Source organism: Protopterus annectens, chromosome 9.part0, assembly GCF_019279795.1.
Source record: "Protopterus annectens isolate FY-2018-M chromosome 9.part0, PAN1.0, whole genome shotgun sequence".
Lineage (NCBI taxonomy): Eukaryota > Metazoa > Chordata > Ceratodontiformes > Protopteridae > Protopterus > Protopterus annectens.
In genome coordinates, this window is record NC_056743.1 from 700,209,225 (window position 1) to 700,236,892 (window position 27,668).

The window sequence follows — 27,668 nt, forward strand, 5'->3', positions numbered from 1 at the left end:
TCCGCTGGCTGTCAACATGTGCTTACATGCTAGGGAAGCCACAATGATGTGCAAGGGTCATCTTGCATGTGACACCCATGGCCCGATGTATATTGGCAAAGCTCCTTGATACACACATACTGCCTTATGCTGCAGGACACGGTTTACATAGCCACCTCCGCGGGTATCACACAGGTTAGGACACTAACAGTGCTGCTACACAACAACAGCAGTGTACACCGCAAGATGCATGCACTGGACACTGTCCTCAGCACAGTGAACTGCAATGTCTGTGCAGTACCAGAGTCCTGATTCATGGCTCACAGGTGTTACCCATCACTGACAGGTTATGACCCATACCATGCCTGTCATCCCCTACACATGTAACACACATGGACAGGGGGGTGGTATCCCAAGGCACCACAGATACACACACCTCCAGGTTGTTGGCACAGCACAAAGCATCAGGGCCTAATCATGTGCAGCTAACAGTGTGTCGCACTGCCATCTGGTTCATAGCCTGGCACACACAACCCTGCCATACACAGGAAGATCACCTATCCTCCATAACAACACTGGCAATATGACAGTCTCAAGAACTGTCTTTATATGGCTGGACTGCATCCAGCCAAACATTGTGTGTGAGCATTACTGTAGCTACAACACACTAGTTGAAGGGTTCACAGCATGTGGTCACAGAATTGCAGTGGAATGACATGTTACCACTACCACAACAGGTGGGAACATGCAGCACCTGTACCTCGACTACATGTACACTATATGGCCCAGACCAGATGTGTATCCCCTGCTGTAGGTATTTTACCATATACACCCACACTGTATAGACACATACCGCATGTGGCCCCTGCACAGTAAGACACAGTCATATTGGCATACATTGCAAATACCATTTATCCACTCGAGGCATGTGTCAGACATGGTAACTACTGCAGGTCACAGGTATTTATGTGTATGTGTCACACAAATACATGTGTGCAATGCCATTGCTGGTTTAGGCAATGGCATGCATTGTTATGTACAAAGACCCACACAAGGTCATAATGTGTGACACAACCACACGTGGCAGTTGTGGGTTACCAAAACATACCTATCTGTACTCTGACAATGGTAATAGACACAGTAGCAGAGCGCACTATTGGCATTACTAGCCAACTAGCCCTGTTTGGCTGTGCTGATAGTGTGGTGACATCCCCTGTGTTTACTGGGGAATATGCAGCATCTGGTGTATTGTAGTATTTGCCAAAAGGATCTGTTCTCTCACACTTGCATTTACACACACCCTACTACCCCCACACACACTTGCTAATTGCAGGATTCATACCCCTACCTAACTAAGTCACGACATGTGAGAGAGACGCATTAGCGAAGCGCACTATTCGGATTACTAGATAGTTTTTCTTCTCTGGCTGTACTTATAGGGTGCTGACATCATCAGTATTTTGAAAGGGTAATGTGCATCAGGTAGTGTGATCTCCTGATTGCCAAAACAAACATGTTTTTCATACGGAAATGCACACACACAAACTCCCCACATCCAAACACACACACACACTTGCAGGTTTCAAACCCCTACCTAAATATGTTATGGCACTTGAGAGTGACGCTGTAGCAGGTTGCGCTATTCTGAGTACTGGCAGATGTCTCTTCTGCAGCTGTATGTATAGGGTGCTGTCATCCTCACTGTTTGGAAAGGGTAATGTGCATCATGTAGTGTGATCTCCTGATTTCAGAAAAGCACATGTTTTTAATACACACAGAGTCCCCACATCCAAACACACACACATGCTATTTACAGGTTTCAAACTTCTACCTAACTATATTATGACACTCAAGAGAGACGCATTAGCAGAGTGCGCTATTCGAATTATTGGGAGGTTTTCTACTCCTGCTGTACTTATAGGGTGCTGACATCATCAGTGTTTAGAAAGGGGAATGTGCATCCTGTCGTGTGTTCTCCTAGTTGCCAAAAGGGATATTTCCCTCATACAGACTTGCACACACACTAGCCCCCTCCACACACACTGAGCATTTGCAGCATTCAAACCCCTACCTAATTATGTTCTGACACTCGAAACGGATGCATTAGCAGAGTGTGCTATTCGCATTACTGGTAGGTTTTGTTTCTTCTGCTGTACTTATAGGGTGCTGACATCATCTGTGTTTAGAAAGGGGAATGTGCATCCTGTAGTGTGTTCTCCCAGTTATCAAAAGGGACATTTCCCTCAAACAAAATTGCACACACACTAACTCCCCTCATCCAAACACACACACTTGCTATTTTCAGGATTCAAACCACTAAGTAACTATGTTATGACACTTAAGTTGGACGCATTAGCAGAGCGCGCTATTCGCATTACTGGGAGGCTTGTCTTCTCCTGCTGTACTTATAGGGTGCTGACATCATCAGTGTTTAGAAAGGGGAATGTGCATCCTGTAGTGTGTTCTCCCAGTTACCAAAAGGGACATTTCCCTCACACAAAATTGCACACACACTAACCCCCCTTATCCAAGTACACACACTTGCAGGATTCAAACCACTACCTAACCATGTTATGACACTCGAGGCGGATGCATTAGTAGAGCACACTATTCGCATTACTGGGAGGCTTCCCTTCTCCTGCTGTACTTATAGGGTGCTGACATCATCAGTGTTTAGAAAGGGGAATGTGCATCCTGTAGTGTGTTTTCCTAGTTGGCAAAAGGGATACTTCTTTCATACAGTCTTGAACACACACTAACCCCCTCCACACACACAGAGCATGTACAGGATTCAAACTCCTACCTAACTATGTTATGACACGTGAGATGGACGCATTAGCAGAGCACACTATTCGCATTACTGGGAGGATTCCCTTCTCCTGCTGCACTTATAGGGTGCTGACATCATCAGTGTTTAGAAAGGGGAATGTGCATCCTGCAGTGTGTTCTCCTAGTTGGCAAAAGGGATATTTCTTTCAAACAGTTTTGAACACACACTAACCCCTTCCACACACACTGAGCATTTACAGGATTCAAATCCCTACCTATCTATGTTATGACACTTGAGACGGATGCATTAGCAGAGCGCGCTATTCGCATTACTGGGAGGTTTCCCTTTTCCTGCTGTACTTATAGGGTGCTGACATCATCAGTGTTTAGAAAGGGGAATGTGCATCCTGTAGTGGGTTTTCCCAGTTGCCAAAAGGGACATTTCCCTCTCACACACACAAACACCACTCATCCACCCACACACACTGAGCATTTGCAGGATTCAAACCCCTACTTAACTATATTATGACACTTGAGGGAGACGCATTAGCAGAGCACACTATCCGAATTACTGGGCATCTGCTCTGCACCTGCAGTATTTATAGGGTGCTGACATCTTTATTTCTACAGAGGTATGTACATGTAGTACTACCTGTCAGGTGGGGAATAGCATATATATGCATTTGCAGCCACCTACGTCAGGGTCCGATATGCACATCGCACTGGCAGGTTATGTTCTATACCATGCTTTGTGACCACAGGACCTGTAACACACAACACAACCAGTCCAGAAAACCACACCCACATCCAGGACACACACTTAGCTTCCCTGGGAATAGTGCTGGGATATGTAGGTGTTCACATACACCATTCCAGTTTTTAACATCAGGTACAAGCATATTGTGTGTGAGAACTACTCAGGCCTCTACCACTTTACCCTACAGCCACTACAATTTGTGGGTCCATGTGCTATGGCAGAACCACACACCACAGCCACATGGGGGAATACATATTGCACCTGTCCATCTGCAACGTGGGTACTCACTGTTCCACACCAGAGGTAGACCACCATTGTTGATATCTGACTATACCCACCTTTCCCTGGACATCCATATCCCATCTCCACCCCCAGGCAAGGCTGTCACAGCACACAAACTGTATTTAGCACAAGCAGACTCTACACTTGTGAAGACTGGGGTGGACGACTTCAGAGGACCCATGCTGGGGGACTATACTGGCCACTCAGCATAATCCTTGACAATTGCATTCTATGAGCATGTGTACGGTTTGCATTGATCATGCTATCCCACATATACCCATGACTGCTCCACAACAAGACACCTGTCAGCTGTACACCAGCCATATATGCGCCGTACAATGGACAGAGTGAGCTAATACATAGCAGAGCTGTAGCCCACAGAGGGAGGACATCTGTGAACAGTTCCGGCACGGCACTTCATTCACACATAATCATTACAACACAGTGTTGACAGTGGAATCATCCAGAGAATGCAGATAGGGCTCCCCTCAGTCTGTTATTGACAGACACCTACTGTCAGAGATCCTCAGCAACCCTCTCCCAGCACACACCGACAACATGGCTGTGGCTTAGCACATTCAATCCCTGGGACCTCCACGGAGCCCCTGCTTGACAGAGGCACAGCTCACTTGCCTCACGTGTTGCCTTCTGTGACCTACTTTACAGTGGCACAGTAGCCTACTGTCCTGGGGATGCAGATGCCAAGCACACTCTGGCTGAGCTGTCATTCCCTAGGGCAACAAGCCTAGTATTGACCTCTACACCCATATGTTCAATTGTCGGATGCACAATATTTGTTGTGCTGTTCTACTGTTTGCAGGTCTTTATTGCCATAGCATTCCCTGTTCCTATGACCAACTTGTGTATCTGTGGATGATGTTTGCATATGACGGCGATCCACTATATCACTTATGTCTCTGTAGCCATTTACTGTGTGCACTGGGCAGATGGCTGTGTTGTGGTTGGTTCCTGGACTGACACGTACAAATACCAGATATGTGTAGCCAACTGCTAAACGAAGATATGGCCTAAGTGTGTGAGCATGCCCAGTTCAGCCTTTCCATGGCATGTTGTCTGACATATGCCTCATTTATCAAAGTGTGCGAGCATGCCCAGTGTGAGCTTTCCATATGTTGCACTCTGAAGTCCACCACATATTTGGGTGTGTGTGAACTTCAACAATATCTCACGTTTATGGTTGTGTGTTGGGTGTCATGTTGTGTACTAACTGGCCAACTGCTTCGTGTCTGCCACAACAGGGATTATACTGTGCCTGCAGGGATTGCATGGGATACTTTGCAGACAGTTCTCAACATACTTTCATAATGACCTAACACTGTAGTACCGTATAGTGTACTGGTTCAGTACTTTCACTGTGGTGGACAGTATCCTGGGCTTTAGTCCTGTGACTGCTTGACATCTTCATAGTGAGCACAACAGACTGTATAGGGGCCAGTTGTGCACATATGACCATGTTGCAATATGTTCAGATATGGACTACCTACACCAGGCTCGTCCAACATTGCTAGTGTATTCCACAACATGGGTGTACATTGGCAAACACTAGCAATGTTCCCTAGGCCATTTCTGATGCTAGTCACAGGGTGTGTTTGTCCATCGACACACATTGTAACTGGAGTTTGCCATGACATATGTCATGGTTAGTATACTGTGCCTCTGTCTACCTCTGACATAACAGTGATACCCAGGGTTAGCCTACCATCTCCCATCCACTCATCAGAATTCCTCTTGAGGGGTGTCGATATGTGACTCTCTGGCTGACCTGTACCAGGAGTTTACTGAAGACTGGGGGTGCCTTCTGTGTTATGGATCATTCTGTACAGCTTGTCCTATATATGTCAGTGCTGGGGTTCAGGTCTCTCATGTGCATAGCTCACTGCCATTCAGATTGTACAAGGTGCAGCATGTTCATTGATTCCAGGTTGGACATGGCTTCATACATCAGGCACAGCTTGCCTGTAGCTGGGCAGTATGACGGTGTGTGGGGCTGCATTTTGTTTACTCAGGCAACACATGGCATCTGTCCATGCTCTTTGCTACTCCTGGTGGGGTACTGTTGTGGACTTTACAGTTAATGGGGTGTCTGCTGCGGTATATCCCACAGGGGCTATTGTAGTCAATTGTGACGCTGATGGAGGATGACTGCAGAGCCACAGTGAGTTCCCCTTATCTACATCTGCCAACCTTCATGTTTGGGTGGGTATATAGTATATGTTTCTGCGAACACTACAGCCACATGTTTGTCCAGTGCAGGATATCTATCACCTTTTGTACCCAGGTCTCACATTACATGTTAGGTACGTCATGGGTTAACACCTGTGTGGTAATTTGTGGGCACTTACTGTATATCCACGGTGGTTGTCTATACACAGTTCTGCAATTAGCTTGCTGACATGGCTATGGCTCCAGTTGTCTGTTTGTAGGTGGCCCTTTTGTGGGTTGCTTGTGTCATCTGGGGGTCGGATATGGTGGGCTGTTTGTACTCCTCTGCATACATGTTCAGTCACAGTCCTTCCATGTTGGCCTATACCTATGGGACATATATACAGAATGGGGGGGGCAAGAACAGGCCTTGTGGGATGCCACTCATATCTGCTTTGTAGTCTGACATGGATGCGGCATGTCTGACCATGTCAGTTCTGTCCTTGGTCTGGTTTGCAACCCCTGTACTGACATAGGGGTATATATTTAAGCTGGTGAACATATCCATACTGAACTCGTACGGTATTGTCTAGAAGCATGTGCACGGTCCAGCTACACTGTGTGGACCACATTGCCCTCATCAATGACCTTAATGACTGCTTCAAATGGGTCAAACATGTTTAGGGGCAGGATCTGCAGTTACGACAGCCACACTGTGTAGGGTCCAGTATCAGTAGGCCCACAATAGCCATCTGTCTGCGGTACATACTGATCCTTTCCATAGCTGTGCAGAACAAGCTTGTCAGGATCCTGGGGTGGTAGTTTGCAGTATCCATTCAGGCAACACCTTTGTTGTGATGGACCACTGTTGTTGTACACTGCTCTTTGGGTACATATCCTGTGGTAAGGCTGACATTGGGCAGTAGTGTGATTTGGCATTCCATTATTCTTGGAGTCCATGTTGGCCTCAGCCCAGGACACCATCACATACCTTTGCTGCTGTGTGTTCTGCTTTGCAGATGATGGCTGTTACCTCAGCATCTGCAATGTCAGGGGACCATCAGTCTGCTGGGATAGGTATTTTGCACTCTGGGGGGGGGGGGTGTTTGCACTGCACCTGACAGGTTGTATGTAAGCAATATGTGTGTGTGTTTGGTATGTTGTTTGTAATATCTGTGTGATTCGGAGCATATCTGTGGATGCCCAACATGGTTCCTACCATCAGTTGGGTAAGCCTTGTGATTATCCTTAGTGTCCTGTATGTTTTGTATCTTCATAGGTTCATGGGTTCATACTAGGTTATGCACCCTAGGCCATTAGTAAGCCTAGCCAGAGTGTGTGTGTCTTTCGCCACCCCTTGCTATGTTCTATTATGGCCATTTATGAATTTCTTCACTGTGCCTCTGTCTGGTCGTGACACAGTGAGGACCCCCAGTATACATGTACGATCATCCATCCACTTGGCAATATTCCTGTTGAGGGGTGTCAGTGAGGGGCTCTGCCTAACATGGACTGGGATCCTGTTTCTGGGTGTGGGGAGCCTCTGGGTTATGTATCTGTCCCTCCAGCACATCTTATCTCATTATGTGCTGAGGCTGACATCTGTCACTCTCACAGCTCCAATAGCTTTGATTTCCTGTGGTGGAGCATGTCCATTACTCCTGTGTTGGACATGGCCTTGTACAACAGACATACAATGCCTCTGTGTAGGCAGTCTGTGACTGCATTCAGCTGGGGTGTCTACAGCCAGGCAGCATATGACATATATTTCACACCCTTTATCCTGTTGGTGGGGTAACTATGAGGTCTTCCGAACCACTGCAGGTGTCACGTACGGTACATCCCATATGAGTCATTGTACTAGATTATGGGTCTGATAAGGGAACAGTACAGCGGCACAGTGACCTCTGTTGATGTAGATGTGAATCCTTTCATGATACGGTGTCCAATATCGACAATCTTCCTAGCCACATTGGCATTGTGAGTGTCACATGACAGATTACTGTCGACCTGTGTCCCTAGGTCACTGATTACTCCTTGCATACATAATGGTTTGCCACCTATGTGGTAATTTGTGTGTACCTTGTCTGGTATTTGGTGGGACATTCATACTGTCCAGTGTCTTCAGGATGTCTGGGTGGAGTTCTTGTGTGTGAGAGTGTGGTCTGTCGCATGCTACAGACTGTACAGCAGTTTGGACTACACTTAGGTGCACATGGGTGGTCTCCGCTGCTTTGTGCATTGTCAGTGACCTGGCCATATGGGTGTCTGTGCTGCATATGGATACTCCTCCTCCTTTGATGTTTTGGTGCAGGTGTTGGGGCCATAACACATGATATGTGGTATAACCTAGTAGTGCTGATGTGCTATCACTAGGCTTGCAGCAGGCTTCTGTCACTGCACAGACATCGATGTTCTCCATAACGGGAAGTGCCTCAGGGGCATGCATATTGCAGTTTACACATCTGGCACTGGTCAGCATTACCCTTATGTTTCCTACCACTTATGTTTTCTGGGGTGGTGGGTAGTCTTTTTGGTCTTGCCTACATACGGCTCTATGGAGGCGGCAAAGGCCTTATCCAGTATCCAGACGCACAGGGGTAACAGGTGCAAGCCATCCCTGGAACAGCAGCATGGCTTGTCATGCTTGACATCTCAAGCAGACAGACATTAGACCCTCTTGGACTGACAGCTGTAACTGTGCCAGCTGTTAAACATGAGCATTCTGTGTTTGTACTGTGGCATCATTCTTGGTGAGGGTTGGATGCTGCACACAGCCAGTGTCATACCGGCCTGGGGTACATACTCAGAGGGATCATCCATGTCTCTTTTCATGTTGACCAGGGAGGTACATCTCAGGTAATTCACACCAGCATGAACATTGAGTGCATCATATTTCTGCTTGCTTTGGGGTGACCTGTGTACTTGTGTTATGTGGCATTTTGTGGCAGCCTACAGGCAGCTTACTCTACCCTTTCCCTTGTTCAGTCTGGTGAGTGGGACAGCAGTGTGTCTGCCTATACAGACACCTATTACAACTGTATCAGGCATGTTGTTTCTCCTTCTGGCCTGTGACTGTTTGGCACACCAGCTTTGCGTACTATTCGTTGCATGTGCTATGTTTGAAGGTTGTGGTTGCTTGTGATCTGCTTTGGAGGCTTCTGTTGGTGTGGTGTGTTTGTAATTAAGGCCTTCGGGTATATTTGTCTGTGTTTATGTGTTTGGTTTACAGTTGTGGTAGGTCTATGTGGGACTGGGTTTGTGGTGTATATGGTTGCCTTCTCCTCCTGACTAGTTTTGACAGTACTGAGTTGGTGGAGCTCAACCTCTGGTTTGGATACATGGTTGCATCTATCACATATATTTGTATTTATTGGGGGGTGTTGTGGTTGTCTGTGTACTTGGGACTGGTGTCACATTGCCTCTGGATTCACAGTTTCTACTTGTTGTGGCTGGACTTAGTGGATTGTATGTGTGGACATATGTTATTGCCATACTACTGGTCAGTGATTACTTCCCTTTTTATGTTTGCTCTATCATGTGGTAGTTTCCTCATTCTCTTGCATGGTTTGGTAATGGCTGGAGTCCAGCATGCCAGATGCCTGCGTGTATGGCATTGTGTGTTGTTGTTATTTGTGACTGCATACTCCAAGCATTCCTGGCTGTGTTCATGGAATGCCTGTATAACATGTTCTGTGGTGTGTCCAATATTCTGCACTTGCACAGGGCCTTTCGTGGAGTCAGCATCAGTTTGGAGGGCTGCAACCTATGCTTTACACATGTCTTTCACTGTGGTATTCTGGCCAGGGACTGGGGTCAGGATGTGTATATCCAGTGTGATTACTCTATGGTCTGGTCTTACCGGTGAGGGGTACACTTCTCATCTTGCCATCCAGTACACATGTTGCTGATTATCACATCCAGTATGTTTACCCCTCTTGTGGGAGTGGTACATTGTTCCTGGGCATTTTGGTTTATGGATTCTGGGAACTTTTCTCCTACTGTGTTGGTGCTAGTATAATGCTCCCGGTGTATGTCTGGGTATTTTCAGTCAAGCAATATAATGTGGTTTGGGGGGCTTGATATATTCATGTATTCCAACATAGGCCAGGTGCAGTTCCTGGTATTAGGACAGTAGTCTGCAGCAGGCTATATACTGGGAGGCGGTTTTAGCCATTGGTATTTGACCATGGCTAATCCATGCTGCTTCTTGTTGTGGTACCAACATGGGGGTGTGGTTATCCTTGACATTTATTGCTAGTCACCCTCCTTTTGTAGCTTGTTCCATGTTTTGCGGCTGTACAGAACAGTATGAGGTGTGACCTGGTAGTGTTAGGGTGCTGATGTGAGCCTTGACCCAGTTCTCTATTACAGGACTGGTATCTACATTCTCCATACTGTGTGCCTTTACACTGCACACATCTTGCTGTTTAGACTTCTGGCATTGGGTAGCATTACATCTAGGTTCCTATCCCTTGTGGAACCTATGAAGGTGGGTTTGTGTTTTGAGACTTACCTATTCAGGGCATGCTGTGGGTACTGACAGCCTTTACCAGTATCCATGGGGCATGGCATGATAGGTGCACGCCACCCCTAGCAGGTGGTGCATCATGTCATGCTCCGCATGTCTTCCCAGCCTGAAACACATTGGCTCCCCTTTGACTAACTGCATTACTTCAGCCAGTTATTGCACTTGATCATCCCATCGTCATTTTGTGGCTTCATGCTTGGTGAGGGTGGATTTTAGTCAGGGTGCTCAGGTGTGCTTATAGTACATGGTGTTACATTACTTAACACATGGCATTCATGCCTCAGGTGGTGCTGCAGGGCTGCCTCTGTCGGATGTGCATATTACACTTCCCTGTACATGTTTGTGAGCAGGTCATGTCATTTTAGGCATCCATGTTATTATTTGAGTGAGTCAGAGGGGTGAGTCAGAGGGGGTATCATTCCCAGGGTTCCTACTGAGCCAGTGTATGTGCTATGCATTGCCTCTTTGCCAAGGCCAGGGCATACTGGGCACGCCTCCTTCTGCCTACTGGGGCAGGCTCAGGTTGCTCCTCCTCCGAGTCACGCTCTGCCTGTGATGGCCTTGGCAATGGTGGGGGGCTGTTTGGCCCAGCCCTATGCTGGTCCTCCTGCAGCTGTTTTCGCAAGATCATATTATGTAGCATAGCACATACCATGACAATTTGGGTACATGTAGTTGGTGTTTACTGCAAGGCTCCACCAGATGTGTCCAGACACCGGAACCGTGACTTGAGCAGCCCAAACACACGCTCTATTACATTACGTTTTGTGCGTGTGCCTCATTATGACGTTCCTGTTCAGGTGTGTGTGCGTTTCTGATGGGTGTCATCAGCCACGGCTCCAGTGCATAACCTGCATCCCCCACTAAGTGTCCGTGTGGGATGTCCCCATTGGCAAATGTCTGGTACAGCTGCGTCAAATGCCAGATGTGGGAATCATGGTAACTCCCAGGGCAGCCAGCACACACATTCATTATTATGCCCTGGGCATCACACACGACCTGGCAGTTGATGGAGGGGAAGCCCTTGCGGTTAATGTAGGCCCTACCCCACTCACCAGCTGTTGCTTTGATGCATATGTGCGTGCAGTCTATTGCACCCACTACCTCAGGGTATTCCGCTATTTGCTGGAAGAGACGCATATTGCTGGCCAATACCTCACGGGCATTGGGGAAATATACATGATCACCGACATGTGCTGACATGGCATCCAGGAACTGGTGCAGTACCCTGGAGGCTGATGCCTGTGATATCCCCATCATATTGCCAGTTGGTCTCTGGAAGGTACCTGTTGGTAGTATTCTTAGGCCAACACATACCTTGGTTTCCACTGGGATGGGTTCCCCTCTGTTAGTTCTGTGTGTGAGGCGTGGCCTGCACAGCTCAACAATTTGCTGCAGGAGCTCTCTGTCCACTCTATAGCGCTCTACTATCTCCAGCTCATGTAACCCGTGGTAGGTGACCCTGGGCCTGTACACTCTTCTCCGTCTCCTCACTGTGGGTTGTCTGGCACCATCTGCATTGTCACCACCCTCAGCAAGTCGCCTATGTCTCATTATGACAGCTATGGCAGCCCCTAACATTTCTGCTTTGAGTGAAGCTTTTCAGTTTTCACTTCTATTAGCTTACTCCTGTCTTGCAGTGTCTCTTAGAAGAAACATCCTGCACTACTGTTTGCAGAGTTTTAAGTGCTGGGCTGGGCTACTATTCTGCCTGTGCAATTGCCTGCTTCTAATTGCTTTCACCTGCTAGCTTCAGCAGTTATCCCTGCTAGCTTCCTATTAATTCTGTTGCTTCCTTTTTCCTTTCTGTTTCCTCAGGGGGGAGCAACGTGCATACCATCAGAAACACGCTCACAGTGGCTTACACGCGCGCACACGTGCTTACATGGTTCAGAATCTACTTATTCGGGTTAAAATGCGTGTACACCCGCGCAAACAGTGTTAAACATCTCCCAACACGCTCCCACATGCTCAGTCTGCCTTACACACGTGCACACTGCCCTACTCGCGCTTCATGGCGCGCACACGTGCGCATGCACACCCAGCAAGAAACTTTGGTGTAAGTAACAGTGTACACCTTCCATTTCTTGACTTTCCCTAACTTATCTAGTGGCACACCTCTTTCCATGATCTGTGTCTGTCATCTGTCATGTTACACTGACCTCCAATGAACTGCATTTCTTTCTACCATTCCCCCCTGTGATGTCACCTATCTCCTACTCTATTCCTCCCCGTTATGTATCTCTTACACTACTCAGACTGTGCTCATTTGCTATGTGACTGTGAGATTCAGTATCCTAACCCTCATTTACATGAGATTGCCTACTAATGCTTAGTTACATGTCTTAGACTCAGCTTCCCCCCTTAGCAACCACTACAAGGTGGCCATGTTGTTTTTGGTCTGCTGGTCCCTGCATTGTCATTCCATGTATTGCATGAAACCCACATTTGTGGGTTTATAACCTTCTTTTTTATGGTTTTATACAGCGCAGCCTGTTTGCGCGGCGCTGCGCTGGGTTTAAACATCGGTGATCGCCGAAAAAAAAAAGTTATATTTTTAATATTTTTGCATCGGGTTATCTTGCCAATGGCCACATATTTGGCCATTGGCATGCTGCCTGAGTCATATGCACCCTTTTTTGGAGCTGACATGGCTCCGTTGTGGAATTTGCAGAAACGTACTCAGTTGTCAACTGAGTACATTTCTGCAGCTAAAACGTCTATTACACGGACTGGTTTCTGCTTCGTGGATTGCTAATATACCTCATTTGCATACCTTATAGCTGCAAGTGAGGTATTTAGCATGTCCACGCCCAGTCCGTGTAAGAGACGTTTTAGCTGGTCTCTTACACGGAGTTTAGGGCTGTTCCTGGATCGCGAGGCTTGCATGGAGTGTTGCACGTCTCTTACACTCCGTGCAAGCCTTAATTTTTTTAGTTATTGTTTTTCTTTGTAAACATTAAAAATACATTTCTGTTTTTGGTGTTACAGACTAAAGCATAACATATTAAATAATTATTCTTTTAAAATGTAGGATAAATATAAAATGTTGCAAGATGATATTTCCCCAGCTGCCCTTTCCTCACCCCACTGGTCTCTTTTCATCCTTACCTTTTAGGTTCTTTTTGCAGATAAACACTCCAAATGTAGCACAAGCAGCAAGGAAGAAAACAACAGCCCCGATGACGATATTAATGTTGGATTTGTGCTCTGGTTCTGAAAAGTATAATACATGGTTGAGACACAATTAGAGTAAAGTAAAACATCAAAAACAAGCTCTGATTATTCTGACATTTCACCTGCTCAAACACTTGCATAATCTGCTGAAAAACAAGGAGCAACTTTTCAGTAACTGTACAGTGGTGTAATGGACTTGATTGCATTCCATGTTTCTGTTTCAGGACAACTGCAAAATTCAGTGATGTCATAAGATAGGGGACACAAATGGGTTCATCCTCTGACAGTCGTACGTTATGTTGCCTTTATAAAATAGCGTTTGCCAGTGTGGGACTATAGTGTGGAATTTGTCAGGCCAGGAGGTCTTTGTCAATTACATAAAGTGGCACACATTAATCCAAGCCTGGGGCACATGTAGAACATGCCTTACTTTAGATTTTACCTCACATAGCTATACGCCATATTTGTAAAGTGACTGGCTATATAATATTATAAATCTGATATACTGTAACAAACTGCACCCATTTTATCAGTATTGGGTGCAATTTTTGAATCTCCTTCCGAGATTAAATCTAGCCATGTTGACAGACTGCTGGTGTGAACATCAGCCATGTCTGAAAATTCTGGTCAGCAGCTTATTTCAAAATCACTTCACTTTTTAATTTAATTTACAGATCTAAAGAAATACTGGTTTGCTCGGTATGTTATTTATCACTGAAACACAGAATGGCAAAACACATTTGACAGTGTTAAAGAAAGGAAGGCTTCATTAACCAAGTATTCTGATGAGGGAGAAAAAACACAAATATCTATAGTTAACTGACTTTCAATAATTAAATATTCAGCATGCATTTTGCTGCACCGAGCAGACTTGCCCAAGTGTCAGAACAGACAAAGAACCCAATACTGACATCATCCATCACCAAGCATGCCTTCACTAAATGCTTCAGCATGCAACAGTGAAATACACACAATTCAGAATACAACTTTAAAGATAACTACTTCAGCATTTTTATAAGCACTGATTCTGAATGAGACTAGGACTTTCCCAACTAGGAAGAAAAACACAAAGTGGGAGATCTGACAAAAACTGTTCAGACCACATTTGACTTTCTTCTAGAGCTGCAAGTTAGTTGTGCTATTTGAGGGCAGGAATATTGTCAGTGAAGATGCATAAATACTTTATTTTTCTAGAAGAGCATTAGCTTGCCAGTGTCTAGATATGTGACACTGCAAATGGTCTGGAAGAAAAAAAATACGGCTTCTTGCTTATGATAGAAGGCCTGCCACGCAAATAATACACAAAAATGTATAGAAAGAATGGATGGGATTTGCAAATTTGGAAGAATAGTTTAAAATGGTAGTTTATCTTCAATGCAAACTATGCAAAAAATGCATTTGGGGAGGAACAACCTGCAGCAGAAGTACATGATTAAAAGGGAAGCAACAGTGATGACAGTACCAAATATGTACCAGGAAGTGTGCATACCAGATGATGATTGGATATTCGGATATTGGCAAAGGCTCTTGCTTCCCCCATAGTGCCTTTTTTAGGCAAGGCTCAAAAGACAAACCCACCTCCATAGGTATCACAAGGGATAAGAAACTAAAAGTAATGCTACTCAACGCCAGAAGTCTAAAGTCATGGAGAACATTGATATCTGTGCAGTAACAGAAACCTGGTTCAAGGCTCCCGAGAGCACCCCAGCATTACCAGGTTATACCTCATACCATGCTTTTCGGCCCCAAAACTTGGACCAAACCACAAAAGGAGGGGGAGTATCAATATTCATCAAAGATACCCACACCTCCAGGTTGGTGGCACAGCATGAAGCATCAGAGACTATCCATGTGCAACTAACAGTGGGTAAAACTGCCTTCCAGTTTATAGCCTGCTACAGACCACCCTCCCAAACCCAGGAACCCCACTCGGCCTTCCTGAGAACACTGGAAAATATGAAGGTCTCTCCAAACACCATTATATTGGGCGACTTCAACTACCCAAACATAGACTGGGAGCATTACTCTAGCTCCAACACCCTAGCCCAAAGGTTCCTAGAATTTATAAACTCAAATGCTATGGAACAACTTGTTACCACTCCCACAAGAGGGGAAAACATACTGGACCTGATCATCACCAACATGGGGATTCTATGCTCCAGACCAGAAGTGTATCCCTCACTGGTAAGATCAGACCATAAACTAATCTCACTGGATATTCACATCCCAACTCCAACCCCTGCCCAGAAAACCACAGTGAAAAACTTCTCTAAAGCAAATTTCACACTCCTCAAAACCGAGGTGGAATCCTTCAAAGCCCCCGTGCCTGTGGAAAATACGGCCCAGACCGCAGAATCCTTTATAAACGCATTCCATGAACACCTTCAGGAATGCATGGATCATGCAATCCCAAATAAAACCAAGACCCAATCCTCCAAAGGCAGACGTCCTGTCTGGTGGACCCCAGCCATAAACAAACTATACAATAAAAGGAGGAAGCTACTACATGATAGAGCAAAGTCCCAAAAAGGGAAGGCATCTCTGATCAGTATTAGCAAAAAACTACGGGCACTCATAAAATCGTCTAAGGCCAGCTTCGAGAAAAATTGCACAGGACACTAAGGATAATCACAAGGCTTTCTTTAGTTATGTTAGGAACCTGGGTGGGAATTCCCAGATATGCTCAGAATTACTCCAAAATGACAAAAAATACATTGAACCCACAGACATTGCCAACATCCTAGCAGACAGGTTCAGCACAAACTTCTCCCCCCCTCCCCACCAAAAGGGCAAATATCTATCCCAGCAGAGTGCTGCCCCCCTGACATCTCAGATGCTCAGGTAAGAGCCATCCTCTCCAAAGCAAAAAACACAGCATCAATGGGACCAGACGGTGTCCCAGGCTGCGTCCTACATGAACTCCAAGAAGAGCTAAACCCAAACATAAAACTACTGTTCAATCTCAGCCTTACTACAGGATATGTACCCAAAGAGTGGCGTACAGCAACAGTTGTCCCTCTCCACAAAGGTGGTGCCTCAACAGATCCTGGAAACTATCGCCCAATAAGCCTGACTAGCTTGGTCTGCAAAGCTATGGAAAGGATCATCATGGACCTTATAAATAAAGATATTGGGGACCTACAGACACTGGATCCTACCCAGTTCGGCTTTGTTAAGGGCAGATCCTGCCTCTTAAACCTGGTCGATTTCTTTGAAACAGTCACCAAGGCCATTGACAAGGGGAAGATGGTCCACACAGCCTACCTGGACCTCGCAAAAGCCTTCGATACAATACCCCACTCGGGCATTATAGATAAGCTCACCAGCTTAAATATAAACCCCTATGTCACTAGATGGGTTGCAAACTGGCTCAAGGACAGAACACACATGGTTAGAATTGCTGGAGCCATGTCAGACTCCAAACCAGTTACAAGTGGCATCCCACAAGGCTCAGTCCTGGGACCTCTCTTGTTCGGTATATATTTCTTGGAGGTACAGGCCAACATGGAAGGACTGTGGCTGACCAAGTTCGCAAATGACTGCAAACTGGGCGCCATAATCGACTCTCCAGCCGACACAAGCATCCTCCAAAAGGGCCTCATAGAAACAGACAACTGGTGCCAGAGCCATGGCCTCAAACTAAATGCCAAAAAGTGTATAGTCATCCCATTTGGCAAAAACAAAGTGAACAAATTACCACATAGGTGGTAATCCATTAAGTACAGAAGAAGTAATTAGGGACCTGGGGACCCAAGTTGATAGCAATCTCTCATTTGACAACCACGTGGCCAAAGTGGTTAGAAAAACATTTTATATAGCCCACCTAATCATGAAGGGATTCACATCTAGATCAGGGGAGGTCATCGTGCCTCTTTACTCATCCCTCATCAGGCCCATAATTGAGTACAATGCCCTTTTTGGGATGTACCTTACCAGACACCTGCAGCAACTGGAAAGACCCCAAAAGTACCTTACCAAGAGGATCAAAGGGCTCAAACAGATGCCATATGCTGCCATTTAAAGAAACTCCAGCTCTACTCAGTGGCATACCGCCTGCTCAGAGGCGATCTGTGCCTGACGTATAAAGCCATGTCCAACCCGGAATTAATGGACATGCTGCACCTCAGAAAATCCAAATCTCATCGAGCCACGCTCGAGAGACTTGAACCTCAGCACTGAAATAAATAGGACATGCTGAAGGGACAGATTCATAACCCAGAGGCTCCCTTCACTCTGGAATAAAATCCCAGTCCAGGTAAGGCAGAGTCCCTCACTGACTCTCTTCAAGAGGAATCTTGATGAGTGGATGGGAGATCATAGGTTTACTGGTATCACTTCTGTGTCACTGTTAGACAGAGGCACAGTATACTAACCTCGAAAAAGGGCATAGCAAAATTAATTTAAAATGGGTGGCGAAAGCCAAACACACTCTGGCTAGGCTTATAAATGCCCTAGGGCAGATAGCCTAGTATGAACCTATGAACCTATAAACCTATGAACCTATGATCACAGGAAAAGCAAGCAGTATAACAAAACACCTAATAAGGCATGTAAAATACTAGCCTCCAGATATGGCGGCATCACTAAAAAAAAAACAAACAAACAAGTTGTTACTCATCTATACAGGCAGATGGTAAGACTCAATCGTAAAGTACTGTGTTGTTTTTGGACAGTTATTTTTCACCAAGCTGTAGGTTAGAAGTAGTGCATTTAAAATAAATACATAAATATTAAATTTTCATTACCCGAAGCCATATAAAAGAATACTTCAAGATTTTAGTTTGCACAGTCTTAAAGAAATGTGACAGAGGGAGACTATAACAGAAATATTTAAGTACCGCAACAGAACCCCTGGAGCCCAAATAGGTACATACTTAAAAAAGACAAAGAGGGGGAGAGAGATAACAACAGAAGGGCACAATCTGGAAATATGAGGTAGAAATTTCAAGGGAGATAGGTGGAAGTTTTGTTTTTTTTTCCACAAAGAGGGTGAAGGACTTTGAGTAGTCTTATGGAACAGACAGCAGTGTCAAAATATCAGAACTGAAAACAAAATCATAGGGCACATATAAAGCAATTCTAACACTTGACAGAAGAAAAAAAGAAGCTGTTAGATAATTAGGGCCTGCTCCTTATCCAGATGGTAGAGTAATGGGGAGAGTAGATGAATCATGTGGTCCTTATCTACTGTCAAAGTACATGTTATTCTGTTCAGTCCTTTAGCAGTTAAAAGTTTGATAAAAGCAAATAGGAAAAAGTGGCACCAGTATATTTTAAAACTGTGTGAATCAGTAGTTTTAGAATGGAAAAAGAAAAAAAATAAAATATAAAACAGATTATCTGGCTCCATGGTGCAGTGGGATAAAGCTTTGACTATGATCCAGAAGACATGAGTTTGACTAGTGGCTTCAGTTCTACATGAGCTGAGTGCGAAAGAATGAGAGGGAGCACCTAATACTGGCTCATGCAACCTGAAGGGGTAGGGAGCTAATCTCAACAGTACCAGTGCCTATCATGAGCAGGTGCCTGGTACACAGCATGGGACTTAGGACATGCACTTAGCTTTGCCAAGCTCATGATGGTAGCCTCCACTACACATGTGCAGAAGCATGGATGCATGCATGCACAGATGGGAGGAACTGTGAGCCCTCACAGAGATGCAGGTGTGAACATATAAGATACAGAAAGGCCCCTCAGCCCCAAATGAAAGAATGATGTGGCTATGGGGTGGGACGTTGAGTATTTATAAATACAAATCCCTGCTTTCTATTAGCCTTCTTAGTGAACATTGTTATTTAAAAACTGTCCCCACTATGGCTGTAGTCCCTGATTATTTTGGGGCATTATCCCTGATTCTTGAGATTAGAGTTGAACCTTATGGGGAAATGAACTAAGCTATAGAAGATTTCATGCTGCCCACATACATACAAAAAAAAAAAGACAGCCAGAAGTTCAGTGGATTGTTTTTTAATGTGCTATACACTTTCCATTACTATACTTGTTTATAAACTAATAATGCATTGCAGTAGCTAGAACTCTGCATGTATTACAAACAATTATGATCTGCTCCCTGACCATAACCATTTTATGTATTCTCAAAATGGATTAGACATTTCTTGACTCTACTTCTGAAGCACACAACAACTTGCCTATGATAGATAACCACAAAACCTTCTTTAACTATGTTAGAAATCTCAGAAAAAGTTTTCCAGCCCTATTCACTAAGAATGCTATTAGAAGTCAGAGATTTTTATTCATATATATTTATGAAAAAAAGAATGAAAGAGTAATGTCTGGAATTATTTAATTACTTTAATCCATGAATCTGATGGGAACTTTAACAAAGAATATGGGGGAGATATGCATTCATACATGATACCATATGTTTCAGAGCAACTAGATAAAGTAGAATATATGACTACCTACTTCATATAAGTTAGTGCCTGACCAAGAGGATAAGCTGAGTGAAATTACTATAGAAGAACTAAATGCTGTGATAAAGCAGATGAAAATGGATACAATGCCAGGACCTGATGACATCCTCATGAAAGTCTATTTGGTGGTGGGTGAAGAGTTTGTAAAATAATTTAGTAAACTGCTTAACAATACTTTAACAAATGAGGTGATAACTAGAATTCATGCTTGATTTGTAAAAAGCAATTGGTCAGCAGAACAAAATCAATGGTAAGAGCCTAAACAAGAAACTGCAGCTCCTGCAAACCTTTCTTATCATGGAGGATGTAGATGTCTGTGTAGTAACATGGTTTAAAGTAACAGAGAGCACTTTAGCTGTGCAGGGCTGTAACACCTTTCACACATTTAAAGCAGTTACTGCACAGAAGGGGAAAAAGATGGAGGTGTCTCAGTCTTCATCCAGAAGAGACTCACATTAACGCTAGTACTCAGAGGCGATCTCTGCCTGACATACAAAGCTATGTCAAACCCAGAGCTGTTGGACATGCTGCACTTAAAGAGATCCGAATCCCTCCGAGCTACACGCTCTAGGGACCTAAACCTTGTCACCACAATAAACAGAGCATGCTGGAGGGATAGATTCCTGTCCCAGAGACTTCCCATACTCTGGAATAAACTACCTATCTACATCAAACAGAGCTCCTCATTAGCACTCTTAAAGAAAAAGCTTGATGATTGGATGGGAAATAGGAAATTCACCCCGGGGATCATTTCTGTGGCTCTGCTCGACAGGGACACAGGAAAATAATTTTCTTGCATGGTGAAAGTCAGGGTACCTTTTTGGCTTTGCTTATATAGGCCCTAGGGCCAATAGCCTAGTGCCTACCTATGACCTATGAACCTATAAGGCTTAAAGCAGCATGATGCACTAGAGCTTCTCCATTTTCAAATAGCCATCTGAAAGGTTCCATTCCATATATAAGCTAGCTGTAGAACTCTCTCTTTGACAAAAGAAAACACAACACCTATCTACAGGAGCTAGAATCACTGAGTATTAAACCTAGTACCATTTTGTAGGTAATCTAAACTATCCAGCTATAGACTGGGAAATTTATACCACCACTAGTGCACAATCATGGATTCCTGGACATTGTGAATACAAATGCCCTAGAACAATTAGTCAAAGTACCCACTAGAGGGAAAAACATCTTGATCTTATTCTTAATAATATGGGGGCATCATGCACCATCCCTTGCATATCTTCATCACTTGCTAGGACTGACCATAAAGCTGTCTTTCAAAATAAAATTGAAACCAGAGACCCCCTTCCACCCAAGGTACCTTTAAATATTTCTATAAGAAAAATTACCTCCTCCTAAGTGACACATTGACAAGCCTTTAATGTCTACCATTCCCAGTTAACACCACTGAACACACAGAAATGTATACCATCATACTATACTAGCATGTATGCACAGATGCAGCTGTACCTCATGGGAACAATTGTAGGGTAAATCCCAGAAACAAACCCACATGGTGGAACCATAATATCAACAAGATTTATAATAAAAGGAAAAGAATTATGACCAAAAGTAAGAAGAGTAATTCGTAGAATGATAGGCCTTCATCGCTGAAGTAAGCAAACAACACAGGAGCTAAGTAGCATTAAGCTTTTATGCATAGAAAACAACTAATTTCTTTGACAGAATGTCTTTTTCTAGTGATAGAAACACTGGCCTTTCCAAGGATACTGACAGACCTAGTTAAAGGCATTTGTTTACTCAGGATTGCAGGTACAAGTCAAGATAGACAATCGGTTATCAGAAACCTTTTTACTTGGGTGGAGTACCAGATAGAAGTGCCCACTGTCCCTTTTACTTTTTGCCCTGTATTTAGAGCCACTGGCAGAGACCCTCCATGTAAGGGATAAAAACAAAAATAGTCTGGAGGAATAGAAACTTTCCCTTTATGCTGGCAATTTGTTGATCTATGTAACAAGCTTGAAGAAGAGTTGTCCCATAGAATTCAAAGCTCTGCAGAACTATGGTACATTTTCTAAATATAAGATAAAGCAGGATAAGATTAAGGCAATAAGGAAAAAACTATGATTCAGATTAGTTAAACAGGGATTAATATAAGATTTTATGTGAAATACTCTTAAATATTTAGAAATTATTTTAGGCAAGTGTCATAGGGCTTTAGTGGATTTAATTGTTAGTGATTTGGTGTGTTTCTTCTGGAAATTCTGGGACTCATAATTGCGTGCACAAGAATTAAGAAAAAAAAAGTCTGAAAATAAATGATGACTGAGGAAGGTATGGATACCTGATGCTGAGGGAATTAAGGAAGAATGAAACAGTCATTGTTTGGAAGGAAGCGTGCGAGGGTGGGAAGCTATTCTGCCACACAGGTTGAAGAGAAATGTGTGGAGATCAATTGGAAGACAAGGGTGATGGATACATTGAAATATAGTTTTGTTTCAACAAGGTAGTCTCAAACAACAATGGATGAGATTCATGAATGGACTAAATGGATAATTGACTTAAGAGAGTCATAGTTAGTGCAATAGGGAATGATAATAAACAGATACAAGTTAGAACATGAGTGAGATTAACTAATAAACAATGACTGAGCTGGAAAAGAGAGTTAGGACCTCCTGTCTTGTATAAAGATTGGCAGAAAATATTGGTAGCTCCCAGATATGCTGCAACATCTAGGCAGTATTATTTCTTTGGATGGCATTGTCTTTTTAATATTTTTCGTCCCTACTAAATTAAATGGGATATATCCTAGCATGACTTATAGCTGCTAGTGATGTGATATGGGTGACTTACAGGAATGAGACTATATATTTTAGTTGTGTCCAAGGTTAGGAAAAGTGTAAAAGGGAAATGCAAGATCTGCTAAGCAGAATTTTCAACGAGATAAGCATGATCTCCAAAGAGTGCTTATGGTCTCTCTCAATATATGGGGGAATCAAAAAAAAAGTAAAATCAGAAAGTTTGGGTATATGTTCAATTGATTTTAGATAAGAAAACAATAACTAGTGCCACCAATAAGAGGATATGAAAAACTGGTGGTACAGGAAGTTTATCTCAAGAGTTAGGAGTTAGTGAAAGGAAACTCTAATGTAAAATCCTAGGGAAGTGGACAATGAGGGTCATTAAATAGGAGTTAATGAAAGGAAACTCTAATGTAAATTCCTAGGGAAGTGGACAATGAGGGTCATTAAATAGGAGTTAATGAAAGGAAACTCTAATGTAAATTCCTAAGGAAGTGGACAATGAGGGTCATTAAACTGACTGAAGCAGAGCAGGAGTAGCAGAGACAATGTCTGTTGGATCGGAGGAGATGAGCATTTTAAGATACTGAGAACTGTAAGTTGGAATAATTTGGAATGGTTGGAAAACTTGCAAGTCTTACCTGAGGATTTTAAAAGGTCATGTAAACTTAGTTTATGTATGTATTTAGTGTTTTTCTTTCCTTTTAGAATGACTGTTCTTTTTTCTTTGAAAAATGAGTGTTTTTAATGCTCTTTTATGTTGGACATTTGTTGCAAGCTAAAACAGTTTTAATTGCAATGCTAGTAAAATTATTGTTCTTTTGTACTGTTTTTGGAATAAAGATATTCTTCTCAAAACTGTTTTTCATAATGTTTGAGAAAGAAAAAAGATACATTCCCATGTGAAGAATGAGGCAAGGGAGGGTGTTGATAGGTATATGTTAGGGTATCATTCGAATAGTGCAATAAGATTCTAGTCAATCCAATTCCCACTACTCGTTCTATCTATCGATAAGTATGTAAATATCTAGACCAGGTGAATTTACATATCCCCATCCACTCATCTAGATAGGATTCAAAGAGAATTAGGGAGCAACTTTATTTGATATGGAGACTGAGCTTATACCATAGATAGGAGATCCTTTGGTTGAGGTATCTATCCCATCAGCAGGTTCAATTATAGGTTCATAGGTAGGTACTAGGCTATTGACCCTGGGGCCTATACAAGCCCAGCCAAAAAGGTACCGTGGCTTTTGCCACCCAAGAAAATTATTTTCCTGTGCCACTGTCGAGCAGAGCCACAGAGGTGATCCCCGGGGTGAATTTCCTATTTCCCATCCAATCATCAAGATTTTTCTTGAAGAGTGCTAATGAGGAACTTTGTTTGATATAGATAGGTAGTTTGTTCCAAAGTATGGGAAGTCTCTGGGACAGGAATCTATCCCTCCAGCATGTTCTGTTTATTGTGGTGACAAGGTTTAGGTCCCTAGAGCGTGTAGCTCAGAGGGATTGGGATTTCTTTAAGTGGAGCATGTCCAACAGCTCTGGGTTTGACATAGCTTTGTATGTTAGGCAGAGATCACCTTTGAGTAGGTGATATGTGATGGAGTAAAGCTGGGGTTTTTTGAGACGGTCTGAATAGGGCATCTGTTTGAGGCCATTAATCCTCTTTGTAAGGTATTTCTGTGGCCTTTCCAGTTGTTGTAGATGTCTTGTGAGGTACATACCAAAAGGGGCGTTGTACTCTATAATGGGTCTAATGAGTGATAAGTAGAGGGGAACAATTACCTCTTTTTTTCTGGATGAGAAACCTTTTGTGATGCGTTGTGCCATGTAGGAGGATTTCCTGACTACTGTGGCGATGTGATTATCAAAGGAGAGACTACTGTCCACCTGTGTCCCAAGGTCTCTTATCACACTTTCAGTGTTAAGTATACTACCGCCTATGTTGTAGTTCGTGGGTACAGAGTTTTTACCACAGGGGATGACAATGCACTTTTTGGCATTGAGCTTAAGGCCATGGCTTTGATACCAGGCATCTGTCTCAGTGAGGCCCTTTTGTAGGATGTCCACATCGTTAGGAGTTTTGATTATGGCTCCTACTTTGCAGTCATCTGCAAACTTCATTAGCCAAAGACCTTCTGTGTTACCCTGTACTTCAGAGAAGTAGATACCAAACAGGAGAGGACCCAGGACTGAACCCTGTGGTACTCCACTTGTCACTGGTCTGAAGTCGGATTTGGAGTCTGCTACTTTCACAGTGTGGGTTCTGTCAGTGAGCTAGCTGGCAACCCATCTTGTGACATAGGGATTTATACCTAGTTTAGTGAGTTTATCTATAATTCCAGAGTGGGGGATGGAAAGCCTTGGCAAGATCTAGATAGGCTGTGTGAACCACCTTACCCTTGTCTATGGCTTTGGTGACTGCTTCAAAGAAGTCTATCAGGTTTAGGAGACATGATCTGCCTTTTGCAAACCCGAACTGGGTGGGGTCCAGAGTTTGGAGATTACCAATGTCTTTGTTTATAAGTTCCATGATGATATGTTCCATGGCCTTGCAGACCAGGCTCGTCAGGCTAATGGGGCGGTAGTTCCCGGGGTCCGTGGTGGCTCCTCCCTTGTGGAGTGGGATAACCGTTGCTGTGTGCCATTCAGCAGGCACAAAGCCTGAGGTGAGGCTATGATTGAACATGGCACTTAGGTGGGGTGCCAGTTCGTTCTGTAGTTCATGTAGAACACAGCCTGGGATATTGTCAGGTCCCATGGATGCTGTGTTCTTGGCTTTGGAGAGTGTGGTTTTTACCTGTGGAGCTGTGATTACAGGAACTTTGCATTTTTTCAGTATAGAGATGGGCTCTTTAGGGAGTGAGAGGAGGGTAAAGTTAGCACTGAACCTATCTGCCAGGATGTTGGCAATATCAGTTGGGTCTGTATATTTAGTGCCATTGTGCTGTAACTCAGAGCAGATCTGAATGTTGCCATTGAGATTCTTGACATAGCCATAGAATGCTTTGTGGTTGTCTTTAGAATCAGTGGCGATTTTCTTTTCGTAACTAGCTTTGGAGGATTTTATCAGGGATCGCAGCTTCTTACTGAGGCTAACCAGGGAGCTCCTCCACTCGTGGGATTTTACTCTCTTTTGCAACAGTTTCTTCCTTCTGTTGTACAGTTTGTTTATGGCAGGGGACCCACCAGACTGGCTTCATTTTTTTGGAGGATAATGTCTTGGTTCTGTTTGGGATAGCATGATCCATGCACTCATGTAAGTGCTTATAAAGTGCAATTGTGTAGGATTTAGTAGTCATAACTGTATTGTCCATCTGCATGGGTGTCATGAAGTTCACCACTTCTGTGTTAAGGAGCATGAGGTTGGCTTTGGAGAACTTTTTTACCATGGTTTCCTTAATGGGGGGTGGGGGCAGGATGTGGATATCTAGGGTAATTAGCTTATGGTAGGATCGGACCAATGAGGCATTGACTTCAGTTGTGGAACACCGGTCACTCATGTTGATAATGACTAGATCTAGGATACTTTTGCCCCTGGTGGGGGTGTGCATAAGTTGATCCAGGGCATTGGAGTTTATGAATTCCAGAAAGAGTTGAGCGAAGGAGTTGGTACATGAGTAGTTTTCCCAGTTAATGGTGGGGTAGTTGAAATCACCCATTATTAGGGTGTTTGGTTGAACCCTAATATTTTCCAGTACATCACGAAAAGAGGAGTGGAAATCCTGAGGCATGGTGGGTGATCTGTAGCAAGCTACAATTTGGTTTGCAGTTTTGCCCAGAGTTAGTTGCACTTGGATAACCTAGGCTGCATTATGCTGAGCAACTAGCCTAGAGGTGTGGATATCCTTTATGAATATGGACACACCTCCGCCTTTCGTGTTCCGGTCCAGGTTACATGGATGAAAAGTGTAGTATGAGTTATAGCCTGGTAGTGCAGGGGTGCACTCTGGAGCCTTGAACCAGGTCTCAGTCACTGCACAGATATCGATGTTCTCCATTTTAAGGAGTGCCTCAAGTGAGTGCATTTTGAGATTTAGACTTCTAGCATTGAGTAGCATCACCCTCAGTTTTTGCTTGCCTGTTCCTGTTACGGTGGTGAATTTGTCATTTGAACCTTGCCTAAAAAAGGCACCATAGGGGCGGCAAGAACCTTAGCCAGTATCCGGAATCCCATGGGTGACAGGTGCAGACAATCTCTGACAAAGCATCATGGTCTGTCAACCATGTCATCCCAGGCAGACAGATACTGGATCTCTTTAGAATGGCACCAGAAGCTTAGCCAATTGTTGAAGTCAATCATTTTGTCCTTGTACTGCAGCATCATTCTGGGTGATGGCAGAATTCTACTCAGGGCTAGGGTCATACCTGCCTGGGCTACAAGATTGGAGAGCTCTTCCATGTCTCTTTTCATGTAGTCCAGGGAGGTACATCTCAGGTCGTTCACACCAACATGGACAATGACAGAGTCATATTTGTACTTGTTGTGGAGTGACCTGAGTGTGTGGGTTATGTGGCAGATCCTGGCACCCGACAGGCAGCTGACAGTAACCTTCTCCTTGTTTAGCCTGATGAGTGGGACATCAGTTTGCCAGACTATAGAGTCACCTATTACTAGTGTGTTGGGTACGTTGTTTTGCCTTATTGGCTGTGGTTGAGTGGCACACTGAGTCTGTGTGTCATTTGGGTTGTGTTTGGGGGTGGAGGTTGCTTGCATTTCTGCTTTGGAGGTCTCTGCTGCTTGAGCAGATTATTACTGAGAGCCTCTGAAAATGTTTTTGTATTTCTATATGTGGATTTTGGTGGCGTAG

The 27,668-nt window shown here is 44.0% G+C and overlaps 1 protein-coding gene across 1 annotated transcript in view; it reads right to left on the reverse strand.

Moving 5' to 3' along the window:
* Positions 1 to 27,668, reverse strand: part of LOC122810575 (class I histocompatibility antigen, F10 alpha chain-like) — a 316,486-nt gene that overhangs the window by 116,411 nt on the left and 172,407 nt on the right. Inside the window, exon 5 of the mRNA XM_044082154.1 lies at positions 13,593 to 13,697. Within this exon, the coding sequence (XP_043938089.1) occupies positions 13,593 to 13,697 (105 nt within the window). The remainder of the gene's footprint in view (positions 1 to 13,592; positions 13,698 to 27,668) is intronic.